This window comes from Fundulus heteroclitus, chromosome 12 (assembly GCF_011125445.2).
Source record: "Fundulus heteroclitus isolate FHET01 chromosome 12, MU-UCD_Fhet_4.1, whole genome shotgun sequence".
NCBI classification, from domain to species: Eukaryota; Metazoa; Chordata; class Actinopteri; order Cyprinodontiformes; family Fundulidae; genus Fundulus; species Fundulus heteroclitus.
In genome coordinates this window covers 20,745,553-20,763,322 of record NC_046372.1, presented here as the reverse complement: position 1 = coordinate 20,763,322, position 17,770 = coordinate 20,745,553, and the positions used below count along the sequence as shown (strand labels likewise).

Sequence of the window (17,770 nt, the reverse complement as noted above, 5' to 3'; positions counted from 1 at the left end):
CGCTCTGAGCAACATGCAGTCGGAGCGCTGCTGCTTTTAGGCACGGTGAAGGGCCTGTGGTGCTGTGGGCCTGATTCTCCTCCATAAGGTCCTGGACACCTAGAAATGATCGCTTCATAAACAGCTTGAAATACCAGGAACTTTAATAAACGACCACCATTGTGCCTTTGAGCAGGAGAATGATGATGAACATGTCAATGGGTCAATCCTCCATCGTCATTGTAGTCCAGAACCTGAGCTCTGTGGAGAACCGGCAGCTGAGCAGAGGATGGTAGAAGACCTTCAGTGTGGAGGATTATGGTCAGACTGGGTCACGGTTCTAACTCTGTCCTGAACCGCGACCTCGGACTGGACCGATCCAGTGCGTCTGATCCTTATCTAATAAAACCTCAGCCCTGATATTTTAACAGATTCCAGCAACAGCCCTAAACATTTACAGAGTAAAGAAGCGACAGGACAGCCAGACTCTGGAAGTACAGCAACAAATGTTTCCCTACGTCCCGCTTCAGACGTCCTGCCCCGTTCTGATAAACTTAACACACCCCAGCCCTACCAACAAGTACTAGATGCAAAGTTTACCCTAAACCTAAAACTTTAGGGTAAACATTAAGTTTATTCCTACTTTTCATTGTTACGATAATGAAGGCATTGATGAGGCTTATAATTACACAACATTCAGACACAAGACATGTTACCTATACTTATCCTACATATAACTATACTATATACTTATAATATAATAAAAAGCATACTATATAATAAAGTATATTATTATAGTTATATTTAATGTATGTTCACACACAGTAGTTTCTTTGTGGTATTCCACTAATGTCCCATCCTGTCCACTTTTTAAATCCTATCTTGTAAGTTTTTAGCAGGTCAACTTCGGTCTGAATAGTTTAGATCACGTGTCAAACTCATGGCCCGTGGGCTGAATCCGGCACGCTAAGTCAATTTATCCGGCCCTTTAGGCAAAAAAGGCATATCATGTCATAAAGTAGAGGCATCCTTTAACTTAAAACTGTGTAGTAACAGCATCCTGACACAAGAGTTTTCTCACACCACATTAAAACAACCCAGAGATGTCCAAGAAGAGAAAAAGTGATGCAGAATAAAGAGTTTAAAGTGTAACTCACCCCAATATCAACTTTTTCTACAGGTAAACTGCTCAAATGAGCCTAAGGTGCTAGTTCTGAACCGGAATGAAATTCTTAAATCAAAGATATCGTCTATACAGGGTCAACCGGCCCTTTTAATGACTTCATGATGCCAAAGTGGAACAATATAGAAATGAGTTTGACTCTCCTGCAGTAGTTGAACCTGATCAGTAACGTCCAGCATTATTAACACACATTAATCTAACAGCTTCTAAGACTTGATTCCACTGGTATTTATATCACTATAATAAATGTGCTCTTTTAAGTGATTTATAAAAATAGGTAAAATGGCAAAAGAGATATTTACATGGAAGTGTGACTGATGGATTTGGCAAAAGTGACGGTATATCACCCGTTTCCACAGCAACACATTTCACAATTATTATATCAGGCCACTGAACCTGTGGCTGTTTTAAGCTCATCTGCTTTGATTTTACCAATACCTGTTAGGGGAAATAGTGGTGAGAGAGGTGCAAGGTTCCTGGTTTGAATCCCACAGACTCCCTTCTCTGGGTAAGGTCCAGTAGCAGCCCACTGCTCCCTGAGGGGCGGGTTAAATGCAGAGGACGAGTTTCTATGGAACATAATAATTGAACTTTATTGATCTAACAATGGAGAAATTCACTTCTGCATATAACATACGCTGCATGACAATTTATTTGATTTTGTTCTGTTTTGGCAATAAAGAATAAAAAAACTCTTAAAAGTCAAACAGTTTTATTTTTATTAAAGTAAAATCTCCAGGATCACACGGTGCGTACAGCCGTACTGTATTGCATTGAAAAGTGTTTACATGTGCGTCTCGCTGCTTTCAGGGGACGTCCGACAACGTTATACCTCTCTTGTAAACGTGCAGCCAGAGCGATAAGAACAATGCGCTCACCGCGTCTCCCTCAGAGACTTTAACCTCTATAAGAGAAAGAAACTCTTCCATGGGTGATACTAGCGCTCATTTTCCAGAGTTTACACAGTAAACGGCATGTGGGTTCAACTTTATAGACGATACTCTGACGTCCCGTTCTCCTGAAGGCAGCACGGAGCCAGAAGCTGACAGGAACACTGAAAAGAAGAAGAATCCATGCTGCCTCTGCCTTAGCAGTTTAAAGTTTAAACTGTATTATTGTCCATCTTTGGTGAAAACTTCACCTTTAAGGTAATGCCCCCTAAACAGTCGCAGCGCCCCCCAGGAGGCAGTATGGAGAAACACTACGTTACAGCGTCAGTTTCACAAACTAAGAGTAGGCAAAGTTTATTATGCGTAAACTAACAGCATATTCGGAAGATGACTTTAAGCTTGCGAGCCCCCATTCAGTAACGCGCCTGCAGCTGACTAACCGAGACCGATATCCACTTATATGTCCAGATCTTCATCTGAGACCCTACAAAAGTATCTACTAATTATATAATAGCATCCCATGTTTTCAGTTTCAAGAATAAATTCCAAATTTAAAAAAATTGTGCTAAACGGCACAGAACAACAGGGGTGCGCCTGGATATTGTTCAATCTAATCATTTATAACTTCTCCATTGCTTGTTGTGTGGACGCCAAACTGGCTACAGATGTAGCCGAGATGATGTAGTTACAATTAATTGTCTTTATTTCCTTCTTTACAGCAAATGTAAGAACCTTTGCATGTAATCAAATGTTTTTGTAGAGAGAAAAAAATATTTTTTGGCCATTTAAATCTCATTTATCTTCACATCCACATCATCCTCCTAGACTTTTATGTTAGTTGATAACTAGATTAGCAGTTTAGGCGTCATACAGGTTGAAAAATGTCTTATAAACTATGCATTTATTGGAAAATAGACCCTCAGGATATCCTGCCCCAACATAAATGTGAGCCAAGAAGTACACTTGTTAGAAAGTATACTTGTCTCACTGTACTTGGGAAACTTTAGAAATATACTTCAAGATAACCAAGTATACGTGACGACATGTACTTGAGATGTTTGTCTTTTGGTGAGGGAGACCATCGCTGACGTCACGCTCCGGTCCGATCTGAGGCCGTCTCTCGCAGGAATCCGGCATCGGTTGGTGACGTCTGAACCGCAGCTGCCTCCACGTAACGAGAAATCTGACCGAACCGGTTCACACACCTTCATCTCAGGTCCTGCTTTCAGTTCCAGCAGAACTCACTAAAACCGGTCCGTGCAGCTCAGAGGTTCAGAACCGACCCGAACCCTAATAACCAGGCGGAGAGACGTGTTCATGCTGATTCAGGCTCATCGCAGATAAACCCGCTAATTAAAGTGGTGGTCTGGTGATTAGAGCAGAGCACTGGCTTACTGAGAAGTGCCCGGTTCAAAACCCACAGACCAACACTGCAGGTCCTCTGAGCAGGGGGTCTAGGCCTGAAAGTGTGAACCAGAACACCTTCCAGCCATGCTCCTCGTTTTATTTCAGGTTTAAGCTGTCCATCATCGGTCGTCTTGTTCACCCGTCTTGTGTTTCCTGAGCAGAAGCCTCTCCAGATTCGGCCATTTTCCTGTAAAGCTGCTCGTTTCTGCAGCCCGCCGACGATCTGAAGCTCTAAAAACGGCAGCGCCGTGCGGGGGAGGGGAGCGCAGCATGTACGCAGAGACTAATGACAACCAATCAGAGGCAGACACTGCTCCTGGCTGTGATTGGCTCTTTCTGACCGGGAGCGGAGGATTCCTGCAGATGGCAGCAGGTCCACTGGGAGGAACCAGAGGAGCCGATTTTTTTTCCACAGATCATCTGTGTCGTATTTTACTGTCAGGAAACAGTGAAAGTTTTAGCAAACGTGTAAAAAAAATACAGTTTTACAAAAGTGACCGACTGCAGCTTTAAGCCCAGATTGAAGCGATGACGCATAGATAAAGTGTCTGTGTCGCTCATACTGCCCCCTGGAGGCCACATCGCTCTGTGCAGACACTGTAGAATCACAGCAACCATCATAAAAACCAGAGAGTCGTCTTTAGGATCTTCTCTCCATGGGTTCTGGGTGACTCTGCCTACATGCTGAAGATGGTTCCCAGCTTGTGCACGGACAGCTGGATGCTGCCGGACAGCTGCAGCTCGTCCTTCAGGAGGCGTCCCACCTGCTCCGAGTACAGCAGGTCGCAGAACACCCAGATCTCCGCCCGGTCCCGCTGGATGTTGGCGTTGCACGTGGGCAACCTGGAGCTGCGGACGGAGCGGCTCAGGCAGCGCCACACCTGCAGCGGCAGAGGAAACACAGAACAGGTTCCTCAGCGTCAGGTTCGCCTCTTCACGGGAAGATCTGATCATCATCTGAGCATCGCAGCAGAGAATATATTAAACTAGTAAATTCTGCCCGTTTTAACCCAAAAACAGCAAAACATCTGCTGCAATGATTAAATCCTGGAGAGTTTTTAGTTTCTTTTTAGTCACGTTTGTAAATGTCTCATGACACAAAGCATCCAGCATCACCACTCAGTTTACTGGGTCAGCTGCAGAAAGCACAGATAGGCGCCTGACAGCGTTTTGCTGAGTGGACGCTGGCGTCAAACTCGCTGAAGACAGCGGAAAAAACATCAACCTGAGGGATGGAGGCGCAGATAAAGATCCACAATCCCAGCAGAAACCCAAACCCGTGAAGTCAGGTTCTGGTTCAGCTCTGCTGGTTCTGCTGTCCTTTCCCACCTGAACCTGCTGACTGTGGACGCTCCTGGGGACTAAACCATGGCGTGGGATTAGAAAGGTCAGAACCTTCCCATCTGTAGGTGGATCCAGCACCAGTTCAGGAGTCCGAAGGCCCAGAACACCTTCAGAACCGGGACATTCAGCGCTATCGGCTCACTGGCGACACCCAGAGGGCGAGCCGGGAAGTGTTGCTGATGTGGAAGTAGCTAAAACATGCAGTAGGGGAGCAAACAGCTTTAGCATCACTTTATTGCTGTAATTATGGGCTGAACTGGTGGAAGCACCGATGCCTCACAGCAAGAAGGTCCCGGGTTCAAATCCCAGCCTGGGGTCTTCCATGTTCTCCCTGTGCAGGGACGGCTTTTCTCTGGGTACTCCGGCTTCCTCCCAGTCTGACCAGCAGGACTGTTGGGGGGGTATTGGTCTGTAGGGATGAGCGCGGTAACCTGTGACGGAGCCACTGGCTGCTGGAGATCAGCCTCGTGTCTACGGTTATCACAGCTGGATTTGAAACTTTCTGATATTTTGTGGAGGAAGTTTTCATTTTCCAACCAGTCTGATGCTTTTCTCATGGAAAGTGACTTCTGGAGCTGCTTGGTGTTTATTTTTTAGCAGGAACACAAACAACTGCATCATCAGCATAAATTAAACGTCGTACTGAAGTTCCTCCTGGCTCTGCCTTAACCGCTGGGACCCATGTGAGTGTAAAACATTAATGATGTAAATCATTAATGGATAAGATTCTGATTTTTTTTACATAAAATACCCTCCTGTCTGAGTTTCACACCGCTGCCTCTTAAAGGAGCCTCTCCAGCTCACATTCTGTGAAGTTCCTCTTCTTCCCGCATCCAGAGATGATTCTGGATCCTGCCGAGAGTTTCTACATACGTTTAAAGGAGGGCGTGTCATCCTGGCGTCCCTGTGCGCTGAATCACACATTAACTGGGATTAAACGGCGCCTGGACCGTTTTTATAAACCTGGGTTTCTTTGAGAGGGAATCCACTCTGGACTAAGAAGATGCCACCAGGCAGCATCTGCTGGAGAACAAGCAGCAGGTCAGTCTGGGTTCTGGCCGGACAAACTTTGAATCTTAGTAACTTCTAACGGACCATTAAAGCTCCTCTGACCAACACAGGGTTTTGTTCTCTAACCGTAAGCCGCAGCAGCGGATCAGTGATTCTGGTACTGCAGGATAGGACCTACTGTCTTCACAGGTTCTACAGGTTCCCCGTGGGGACGCAGAGAATCCATGCACCAGAACCCTCAGCTCCTCTGAGCTCCCACAGCGACCCACTCACCTGCTCCACGTCTCCACAGTTCTGCTCTGTGATCACCCACTTGGCCCGCTGGCGGAGCTGGAGCCTGTGGACCGACACCAGGCGGTGGAAGCGTGTGGACAGGCGCTGGGAGCTCTGCAGCAGAACTCCTCTCTGCGTGAAGACGCTCCAGGACCGGCGCCGCGGGCAGCCGACTCTTTCTGACCCCGGATGCTGTCGAGGCGACGGTGGCGTGGCGCGTCCACCTGGGAGGAGATGGTCTGGAGTTTCTGAGATGCAGAGAGCATCTTCTGTCCTTTCTGCGTGCTCAGGTGGCGCCGCTACTGAGACGACCCGGTTTCCTGCTTGAGATCTCTGTTCTGTGAGGACGCCCCCTGCTGGGGAGATCCGGGGAGCCGGTCTGGCCGGTCTGATGGGCAGTTGGCGGTCCGCGGCGGAGGGGAACCAGGGGCTGAAGACGGGGGGAGGCCGGCAGGGAAAAGGCTCCAGGAGCTTCTCTGTCTGCTCCAACAGGCGGGAGAACCCGACAGCTGGTCCAGGCCGGTAGTGCAGAACCACATCGTCCATCCAGACGGACGGGAGTCACAGGACCGAGGGGACCAACGTCCTCTTCCTCCTCTTCCTCATGACAGCAGCCTGTGGGGAAGCAGACCGGCTGTGGAAACAGACGCTGACATTTTAAATGAAACCCAAAAGGTTCTGAAACAGAAAAAAGGAAAACTTGTTCTCTGTTTCTTATAAAGTTCACAGGGTTTTATCTTTCATATCTACTATAAATGACACCTTTAATGGATTTTATATTTTAAGCACATTTTAATTCTGTAATATTTTATTGATTGAATTTCTGGGTTTATTTTTCAATTATTTTGCTGTTGATGAATAAATAAAAGCAAAACGCCACAGAGCAGCGAATGGCTGTGAAAACTTCCAGAAAAGTTTCTATTTATAAAAAACTATTAAAAAAAGCAGCAATCTCAAACTTTTTTTTATAAATTGTCATAACGGGTTATTGTGTAAATGATAAGGGATTCACTTAATATCATTTAGAATAAGGCTGCAACATAACTGAGCGTAGACTAATATATATATACATACATACTGGAATCTGGCAAATTCTGTTTAATTGGGCAATAATTAGCGAATAGTCCATCTTTGGCAGAGAAAGCACTGTTTTTAGGTAATTTAAGTTCTTTTTTACATCGTGTGACTTCAGTCAAAACTGTAAAATATGATTCTTCAGAGTGAAAGAGTCACATTAGGCAACACTTTCATGGTCAGTAAATAAGTTATAATCAAAGTAATCAAATGAGAAAAACACAGTTTTCTATCTGTGTCATAGAAGACCAATGAAATCTAACCCTCTAGTTAATTTAGGCAACTGGATCTCATTGGAAATTGACTATACATTTTAACCTATATTGTGCATTTTGGACACCGACACTCTAGCAGGCCGGGTCCACTCTAAGGCCGAACCAGCAGCACAACACCGGCACCGAAGTCCGGTACGAAACAACGAAGGTATGAAAAGGCCAAGGCGCGAAATGTCCTGCAGGACAGAAGGAGTTAAATCTGAAGCCAACGTCAGCAGATTGATTCCCAGACTTTAATATTTCCATTGCTGGAATATGTTTTCAGATACAATATTCATAAATAAACAACAGCAGCAGCAAAGAGCCTCTGACCGTGGGAGCTAATGTTTTTAGCTAACAGCTAACAGAATCTAAAACACACAAAACAATCAAATGAGCTGAAAAAACAACCAAAAATAAAACATTATTCTGTCATCTAACAGAAACAGATCAATAATGTTTCATACAGACCTCCGCCTGAGCCAGACTTTAACAGAAAACCGACGCCATCAAGGTAGAAAGTTACTACCGGCTCTTCACGAGATAAGGGAATCTCGCGAGCTTTCGTAACCCCGAGAACTTCTACGGAAGCCCAAAAGGACAGCTTTGGACAGACCGTTGTCAAATAATCGCAGTTAACGGTTAGCTAGTTTAAAGGGATTAAAACATTATTTTACTTTTAAACTTATTTAGCGCATTTTCAGAGCTTAATGTTTTAAGTCAATTCCAAGCTTCAGAAGCGATTACCTGTATTTTACAATAAAATAAAAAATATGTAAATACTGGCTCTGTTCTTCCCTTTTCATGAGCAACCAAACGAAAACAGGGTGCAGGTCTCTGGAAGCGACATTTTACTACTGAAGATCTGTCATTTGGAGTCGAGCTGTTATAAAAGCCACATCATCTCTGGTCAATTAATTAAGATTGATTATTACAATTAAGATGACTAAAATTAAAACATCACCAGGGCAGACCTGGAAGGACTGCAATCCTACCAAATACAGCATTCAAAGCAGGCTCATTAATTAGCAGTTAATTATCAGTTTCCTCTCCAGCCTTTTCAGAACATATTTACTGGCATCCCAAAAAGGAAATCCACAGTTCATTTAAACCAGCAGGGCTTTTATTGTTCATTTTACACATTAAGAGAGAAATTCACCGCTGTGGAAAACATCTTTATCCTCTTTAGTCTTTGGCCCAAGCTGGTAAAACCACCATTTAGTGAGGAACTGGTCCAGTTAAAACGAGTAAACTTGTAATAAACCCTGAACCACAATCTGCTGCTTCCAACTAAATCAGGGAGATAAGAAGCTGTGAAGCTGAAGGAAAAAAGACGGCGCGCCCCAGTAGTTTGTCAATAAGACATTTTATTTCAGACGTCTGTTGTCTTACAGTAATATAGTTGCTGAGATGACCGCCGGCTGCAGCCTGGACAGCTAAAACTGACAGCTGGACTACTTGAAGCAAACTTTTTTTTGTTCCTATATCTTTTTAATCTTAAAATGATGTTGCAACAGAAAAAAAAAAAAAAAAAGCACATTTGCCATCAGATGTGTGGTGACGTCAGGTCGGGTTATAGAGAGGTGTAAAAAAGAAGGAAATGAAAGATGAGAAACCTGCGAGTTGAACATGTTGTAAAAGGATCTGAATATGGCACATTTGGTCCACGTCGGTCGTTTTATTATCTCGTTTTTCTCAGACATGTAAGAAACGGAAAGAAAAGAACTGAAAGAGAGCATAGTTTACGTTGTTTTTCTCCCAGAAGCACAGCATTAATGACAGCATATCGACAACACGGCTGCAGAGAGGAGGTCGCTTCCGTTTGCTTAATGTTGAATTTATCAGCCAATCGTTTTTCTCCTTGGTACAGAAACATCATCATCATCATCAGAAATATTAATATCTTCTTTCCATCCAAAATGAGGAGGGGGAGGTGAGAAAGGTGTGTGTGGGGGGGCTTCGTTCGTGGATGATGGACAGGAAGAGGGCGGGACATTCACAGGAAGTAGTCAGGGGTGCGTCTGGTCACGTGAGGCTCGCCGCGGCGAGGGGCGGGGTCAAACTGGAGGCTGTGGACAGAGAAGAAGATGGTCCACTTAGAACAATTTAGCATTATTCATTATGAGAACCACAGAAAATCTCATTTTCTCACCAGAAAAGGCTCTATATAACAAATATGAATCAGCATTATGAACAAAATTCACAATAAAGGAAAGTCTGTCGGGTTTAATCAGAGTTGAGCGTCAAATCAGAGGCTAACAAGTCCAGAACCGGACCGGCGCCATCACAGCAGCAGTTCCGTTAATCGGGCGCCGGCTCCACTTACAAAGAGTATTTCAGAGTGTCGTCCAGTTCCATGATGGCTGCCTGGTTTCCACAGCGATAGCAGTAGTTGGGAGCACTAAAGATGGTCACCACGTTCTTGTCGTGGCCCCAGTTGTAGCCCTGAGGAGCAGAACCAGAGGTCGGTCCGGTTAGAGCAGATTCTGCTGCCGTTTACAATCATCTAAACAACGATACTTCTAACCAATAAACCGGGAAGCTGCTTAACTTTCAGAACCAGAACAATTTAACACATCTAAGCATCAACCTGGAGACACCCGACAATTTTAAGCATCAACTTTTACTGCTGAACCCAGAAATAATCCACAGATCCGCTCGGTTCTTCCAGGTTTACCTCCATGACCAGCTGATGGGCGCGGGACACCAGCGTGAGGCCGTTGGCGTGGTTGAAGGTTTCAGAGATGTCCTGTCCGAAGGTGTAGCCGGCGCCTCGGGGGGAGATGCCCCACCCGCCGCGGTCGTCTGGGTCGGACCACAGCAGGTCGCACATGGGGCCCTGGTGGAGAGCAAAGAGAACCGCTTTACGTCCCGCAGCCAGAGGAACGACCCAGAACCCGTTCCCCTCAGGTAAAATCTGCTCGTACCTCATGTGGGACTTCTTGCAAGCGGTCCAGGGCGCGTATGTGATCCAGGGTGTCTATGGACGGAGACAGGCCTCCGTGGAGACAGAAGATCTGAAAGCAGACAGAGTTCAGGCCGTCGGGTTCAGGCAGCGAGGTTCTGAGAAGGAGGCGGCGCCCCCTGCTGGACTCACCTGTCCGTCGACCAGCGCGGTGAGCGGCAGGTAGTCGAACAGGTCTGTGAAGTACTTCCACACGTTGGCGTTGCCGTATTTCCTCAGGCACTCGTCGTAGAAGCCGTAGACCTGCGTGATCTGCCGGGACTCGTGGTTCCCCCGCAGGATGGTGATGCGCTCCGGGAAGCGGACCTGGAGGAGGGAGACGGCTTTACGTCAGCATAAAGTCACGAGACGCAGGGATCCTTCAGCCAATCAGAGACCAGCAGCGGGAGAACTGGAAAAATCTGACGTTCCTGTTCTAAACTAAAACCTCCAACTGCTCTGGTCTCCAAACAAAACCTGGTCTGAGTTGAAAAGAACTGGCAGCATGACTCGGCGTTTTCTGGGCCCAGAATCAGCTGATTCACACCGGAGGAATGAATCAGCTCCAGCTGAACGTTCTGCTGCAGCTACAGGCTGGGAGAACCCGGCGCGGTTCTGGGCGTCGGCGCTTACCTTTAACGTGACCAGCAGAGTGACCGTCTCCACGGAGTAGTAGCCTCTGTCCACGTAGTCTCCCATGAACAGGTAGTTTGTGTCGGGGGACTTTCCTCCGATCTTGAACAGCTCCATGAGGTCGTGGAACTGACCGTGGACGTCGCCGCACACCGTCACCGGGCATCGGACCTGGAGGGAGAGGCGCCGCACCGTTAAACATGGCCGCCGCGAGACCGGGCGCCTGGGGGCCGTCCACCACGTCCAGCTCCGCAGGACAAACTCAACAAACTGAATATCTTTAACAGGCTGAGAGTCTCTGGCTGTTTTTAACATGTAAAGAAACCAAAACCCAGCGCTGGTCCACATGCTTAATAAGTTCTAAAAAAACTTGGAGGTTCTAGGAGTCCAGAACCTTTATCTTTATGTTCTGTGTGGATCAGATCACTTTTCTCCATCTCTGTTTCTAACTTTACAAACTAGCTGATGCCCAAAAACGAAGCAGAAAAGGTTCTGATTTGAACCCGGGCCCATAACGTTTGAATTTTCAGCTGTTCTTCAACGGTTTGGACTTTCAGAACCAGAAACGAGTTTCTACAGAACCCTGGGAACCCCTGCTCCCTGGGCGCCGCCCAGAGGCCCCAAGGGGAACGGATTAAATGCAGAGAACAACTTTCAATGGAATGTATGTTGCAATGACAATAAAAATGATTATTATTTTTATTATTATTATTATTATTATTACTACAAAAAAGGGTTGTTTTATTGCAAAGCTTCAACCAATCGGACCTTTGATGCAGGAAAATGTGATTAGTTGTATTATTTCAACCCTTTTTGGATCTTTTCTGTCATTTAGGAAAAGTTCTGAACATTTATCTGACGTTTTAATGAACTGATGTAGAAATAAAAGTTATTAAATGAGTCAGTTTAGGGCAGAGCGTTACAAACCAACCCGCAGCAACTGACTCGGATCAGGACCAACAGAACTCGTCGGTTCTGTGAAGACAACAAATGCCAGATGCAACTAACCCACAGATGTAGGTCAACGGCACAGAGAGGTCCAGCTCTACCAGAACATTTAACGGACCCAGAACCGGAGGCTAAATGGTTTATTGACCGCGTCCGGACCCCAAAATTCACTCTCAGGACCAAAAATCACACCAGACCAATAAAAATGGGTTTTAATACAGAGGTTCTACAGAATCCCTGGCGCCTGTCCCAGAACAGACCCCTGCTAGCAGAACCAGGCTGTTCGGGATGCTGCATCCAACCGGATCAGAGGAAAACTGAGTGGAAGGATGAACTGTGGCAGAACCGCAGCCTTGGTAGAACTAAAGCTCGTTCAGGGAGTCACAACATGCGGATAGCAGCCGCAGTCAGAACCTCCAGAATTTAGGCTCCAACTTCTCCACCAGTACCGACTCAGAGCCGTTCGTTACGGACCGAACCGTCTCTATCTTCAGTACCGGCTTGGCAGCGGTTCCGAGCTGCGCTGAAAACGTGATGTCAGAAGGCAGCCGGTCACCGATTGGTTAAATTGGTCTGTCATTACCGCAAATTTTAATCCGATAAATCATTTTACAGCTTATTGTTAATGAGCACCATTATAGCAAGCTAGCGTAGCATCAGTTAGCGTTGGCATTAGCCAACGTTAGCATTAGCTATTCGCTAGCGTTAGCCATTAGCCAGCGTTAGCATTAGCCATTAGCAGAGTTCTACCCGGGCTTAGGAGACCAGGGCCGGGCTGTTGCTCAGAGGTTCAGAACAAACCGTTTGGGTTTCATTTGGAAAGGCAGGAGCAGAGTGAGAGGAACAAAGCGGACCTGCAGACTGATGATCGCTGGGAACGTGTAATAAAAAAAAATAAAAAAAAAGAGAGAACGAATGCATTTTCCAGCCAGACTAAATGTTGGGATTTATTCGGTCCGGGTCAGAACCATCAAAGGTAACAGAAATATTGTCACCGTGTCATGAATCTTTTTACCAAACGGGACTTTTTGGGTTAAATGACTCAGAGATCGTAGAACTTATTCAGACGGACCCGATCTGTGAGCAGACGTCAGTACCGCAGTCAGAGGGAGTGAGGCGCCTCGTCCACATTTACTCTGACATGCTGCAGCTGAAACGTTTGTGTTAGCCTGAACATTTAGAACTATTTCCTGTAAACGACTTTTCACTTTCCGTCTCGACAGGAACCACTCGGATCCATCCAGAACCATTTATAGAACCATTTACAGACACAGTAAGCCAGAACCCCCGCGTTGGGAAACCACCTGCAACATCATTACTGGAGCAAAGGAGGCGGAGCAGCTCAGAGCACCGCCTTAGGTCGCCATGTTTGATGAACTCTGATGGACTCAAAGGTTTGGGCAGTAAATAATAATAATAATAATAATAATAATAATAATAATAATAATAATAATAATACTGCATGTCTTTATGTCCTCACATTGACCTAATGGGCTGACAAACGGCCCATTTTAAAATAAAAACTAAATAATTGTAGCAGTTCTGAGCCGTTTCACCTTCAGTCGTGTCTTTTTCAGACTGAGGTCTCTTTTTTCTCACATTTCTGATCTGGACTTTTAATTAAAAACATGAAATCTTAATAAACTCACCTCCTGAACGTTGGACTCCTTGGTCAGAATCTCCTTTGCCTGAAAGGAACAAACAGATTCATGAGGTCAGCATAGAACTCTGATCTTTACAGTAAGAACACGCGATCGACCCGTTTCACTCAGTTCCTTCAGCTCCAGGATAAGAACCGAGCTTTTTCCACAGAACCCCCCCCCCCCCCCGCTGTCTGTCCACGGAGGTCCGGATTGTTAAGATACAGAGCAGAAATAAATCTCTAGAGAACCTTTAAGTCCAAATGCAGCCAGTCCTTTCTCTGACTTTAGTAGAAATATAAATCTAGACTAACGGCGACTTTTACTGAGCAGCTCTGAGGCTCCATGATAAATCCTGTAGAACCATAAAACAGAACATGACAGATCAATGAGACGAGGTCCGTTTTAAATAATGCTCCAAATCAACGTGTCTCTCCAGAACCAGAACTTCTTTGTTTAAGAGGAAAGGAGCATCATTTCTGTTTTCATCTACGTTACTTCATCATTAATAGAACCTTGCAGCTACGCCAATAAACAAGAAATCAATTAAAAGCACCATAAATTTTAGTCAGGTGATTAATTAATTTACATTTCCCTCCTCTCTCTGAGACGGGTCTGCTCAACCCCCCCGTTTCCTCGAGGTAGGAGTTAAACCTCTTCAGGGTTTCCCCAAAAATGGTCTATCATGGCGGTAGGCGTGGTGGATTGTGGGAGGTGTGCAGAACCATGGAGCGCGAAGAGTTTATTAATATAATTAATCCACTAATTTTCACAGCTAGGTCACCAAAACAGTCAATCTGCTGTTATGAATAATATAAACCAGTTCTGGTTGTACTAACTGTTTATTCATTATTTGACACGTCATCAATATTTAGTATCTGATATCCATCAATTAACCACAAGTTTAGACCCTCACAGTAAATCAGATGAACACATAATAACCAAAGTTATGCTGGATGAAATCAGACATTTAAACCACAAATGGTTTATTTCAAAAAGATCAACTCCGGCGTCGGCTGAACCAGAACCAGAAATACTTTAATCATCCCAGAGGGAAATTACAGAACCACTTCTGGTTTCCACGGATACGTCTGAATAAACGTAATTTAACAAATCGTAAAACCCGTCAGTGGAGTGAAAGGAGACAATCCTACAGGAATCACTTAATGTTCATGCAGGTTCAGACCCAACGGTCTCATGTTATTATGCTGTTTTATTATCAGTGGGAAAAGGTCACATGACAATATTATAGTTTATCACTACAATATTCATGGTGGTAAACTGGTGGTAGGGCAGGCTGTTAACGAAGCACCTTCATCATCCATCACTGTGGGATGTTTTCTTTATTCTGCCAAAATGCTTTTATTTTATGAAACATTAAAGAATCGGGTCATTAAGGATGATCCGATTCAGTTCTGTCAATCTGAAGCGGCGGCTCTTTGCTTCGTGTCGTTCCCAGTTTGGCCCAGAGCGGCTCCACGTGAGGACCAGACCGAGGCTGGAAGATGGTGGGGATATTTTTATGACCTCAGCAGCCCCCCCCCCCCCCCCCCCCTGCCGGGTCATGTCAGCAGGTCCACTGATCCGATCCGTCTGAGGCCTCCTGGCGAGGAGTGGTGAGCCGGATCCTGGTGGTCCGTATGAAAGCCGCTGCGGTGCTGATGGTTCGGTTCAGAGGATTCTCTAAGTCAACACTGAATTAGTAATTAAATATATCCATGTGTTGATTAATGGATATTTTAAACCAGCTGTACTGAGGAGCTGGCCATGTAAGGCTGGGATGGAAAAGTTCGATTATTTTCATAAAAATCCATTTATTTATGTCCCCAGCATTGATTAAACCTGGGAGGTTTAATCGCTAAACAGCGATTTTACACTTTCTCATCTTTTCAACTCGGCTGCTGTGAATGTGATGTCTAATTAAATTAAATCTATAAACCTTTCGTTTCCTTTCCTGCAGCCTAAAGCTATTTATCCCGGTAAATAAAACATCTCATCAGGTAACAGAATCAGTCCTGTTTTCCTGTTAATAGAAGACAAACATATTTTTACCGCTGACTTTCACACCTTCATTCAGGATCTCATGCTCGGCTGAATTAAACAACTAAACCCACTACGTCATCATGCTGATCTCTTTCAGACTATGCAGGTTAGAACACGTAAAAACTCCAGCTAAGAGTTCAGGTTCCTGCTTTAATGAGCCAGATCCATCATCAGGTGACGTAACGCATGAAAACCACGGGCTGTGTTGACACCATGGATTCCTGGAGGAAGCCTGCGTGTCTCTGAACACATCTGGGCCCATAAAGCTGCGGAGGAACCGCCGCTTTTAGTCCCACACAGCAGATATTTCAGATAAAAGGCGGAATTTTGGACTTTTCCGGCCATAAAGCTCCGTGGAGCAGCTGATCTCCGGCCTCCTCCTCCTCCTTCCAGCCAGCGCATTGTTTCTGAACGGCCTCCCTCCCTGTGAAGCTTTATTACGGGATTAATAAACAGCGACGGATCCGAACCGAGCCGACCTGCGGTGCCGTCTAAAGCCTGGAAGGCCGGACAGGTTTATGACATAAACCCGCTGATCGATCCGGACAGGGCGCGGTGCGCCTCGCTAACCAGAGGAACACCGACCCATCCGCCCGGTCCTCGGCTTCCAGAACCAGCACATGATCCGAATAAAAACATATCAGCTGATGCGGAACGGGAAATCCAGTTACTTTCATTAATGGATGGCTTGAAGGGCTGCGTCTATTTAATGGGTTAACAGGGTGCGTATTTTCGGGCCCGTCCGTTTTCAAAAACGATTATAATCTTATAAATATCCTAACTGATACACATTTGTCTAAAACACAAAGGCTGGATGATATTTATATCCAACATGGCACACAAACACCACTGAGCTCCGAGTGAAAGGCGTCAAACTGGGCCAGAAACCCTCCTGAAACGTTACCACCTGTCCGGGAATTAGACGGAGCCGCCGGGGCCTACTGTGAAATGGAGGTCAGCGGAATCAGACGGGAGAGCCTACCTTCTCACAGAGCGTCCTCACTTGGTTCTCTGTCAGCTGCTTGCACTCGTTGAGTTGTTCGATCCACTGGTCTAGATCTTTAGTAAAATTCTTATCCTCCATGACGGCAGCTGTGGTAAAAAAAAAACCGAACCGATCTGCGTTTCAGCCCCTGGCTTCAGCTCCGCGTATTGTTACGCCTAACCCAGTCCCGCCAAACAGCGTAAAAAATCAACGATTACACCGAAAAATGTCGACGCCTTCAGATCACTTCTGTCATTATAAACCAGGTATGTTAACTTCCCGACATTAAAAACAGTTCCTGAGAGCTGCGGGAGCGAAAAAGATCGAAAGTCCCCGCTGCGGCAGAACAGAGCGGCGTCGCTGAGGCTAAAAGAGCTAGCTGCAATAACATCCGGGTACTTTAGCATCGCGCAGACTCCGCTCACCAGTGACGCCCAGTGGGGAGAGCATGAACTGCAGGGAAACGCTAGATGGCGCCAAAGAGCTGCAATTTGTTCACCACTGCGCAAACAACTCTACTACTAATGATCCAGGATGTCTTGTTGTGGTTTTAATCAACCAGACGCAATTCAATATCTATGTACTTTTCAGATATATGCTTCATGTGAAACTAATTACAATCACCTTAATGTGACTGCCTACTTGCACACACTATCATCTCATAATATCTAAATGCACATTGCTGTAAACAACGCCTCAAATCATGATAATGATGTGCTAAATAAGCACATTACTACCGCATTAGCTGTTATCTGTGACTCCAATGAACGCTAAAAAATGTAACCCTTGTTCATTGCCTGTTTGTTTGTCAGTTTTTTTTACCCTCATTATTTGTAATGTGAACCGAATACAAATTTTCGTTAACGTGGGGATAAATTTAGACTTTTGAGTTTTTTTTTTTTATCAATGAGAAACTCTAAGGACGCCTAACAAAAGAAAAACAGTATGATGTAAAACGTTATTGCACTCAAAATGTCGTTTTCTGAGGTTTTTACAGAATATTAACCCGTTTTTAATATATATATATATATATATATATATATATATATATATATATATATATATATATATATATATATATATATACACCACCACAAATACCACATTAGCATAAGTTACATACTTAGCAAGTTTTAAATACCGCTCAGCAACTTCATAATAA

General features: G+C 45.2%; 2 protein-coding genes across 3 annotated transcripts; both read right to left on the bottom strand.

Annotated features, from left to right (window-relative positions):
* Positions 1–1,857: 1,857 nt before the first annotated feature.
* zgc:101664 (uncharacterized protein LOC450064 homolog) lies at positions 1,858–8,330 on the bottom strand. 2 transcript variants are annotated; one of them, XM_021312963.2, is made up of 3 exons: positions 7,887–8,330; positions 6,088–6,702; positions 1,858–4,340 (listed from the first exon to the last, which is right to left on the bottom strand). In XM_021312963.2, the coding sequence occupies exons 2-3, from the start codon at positions 6,631–6,633 to the stop codon at positions 4,137–4,139; spliced, it is 750 nt and encodes a 249-aa protein (XP_021168638.2). In that variant the 5' UTR covers positions 6,634–6,702; positions 7,887–8,330; the 3' UTR covers positions 1,858–4,136. The 2 variants fall into 2 exon arrangements, with proteins under 2 accessions (XP_021168638.2, XP_012712070.2); XM_012856616.3 differs by having other exon boundaries at positions 6,088–6,721; positions 7,887–8,329.
* A 432-nt stretch (positions 8,331–8,762) lies between these two features.
* LOC105920955 (serine/threonine-protein phosphatase 2A catalytic subunit beta isoform) lies at positions 8,763–16,997 on the bottom strand. Its single transcript, XM_012856617.3, has 8 exons — positions 16,606–16,997; positions 13,590–13,628; positions 10,993–11,163; positions 10,513–10,686; positions 10,343–10,432; positions 10,093–10,254; positions 9,742–9,860; positions 8,763–9,484 (listed from the first exon to the last, which is right to left on the bottom strand). The coding sequence occupies exons 1-8, from the start codon at positions 16,705–16,707 to the stop codon at positions 9,412–9,414; spliced, it is 930 nt and encodes a 309-aa protein (XP_012712071.1). The 5' UTR covers positions 16,708–16,997; the 3' UTR covers positions 8,763–9,411.
* Between the last annotated feature and the right edge of the window lie 773 nt (positions 16,998–17,770).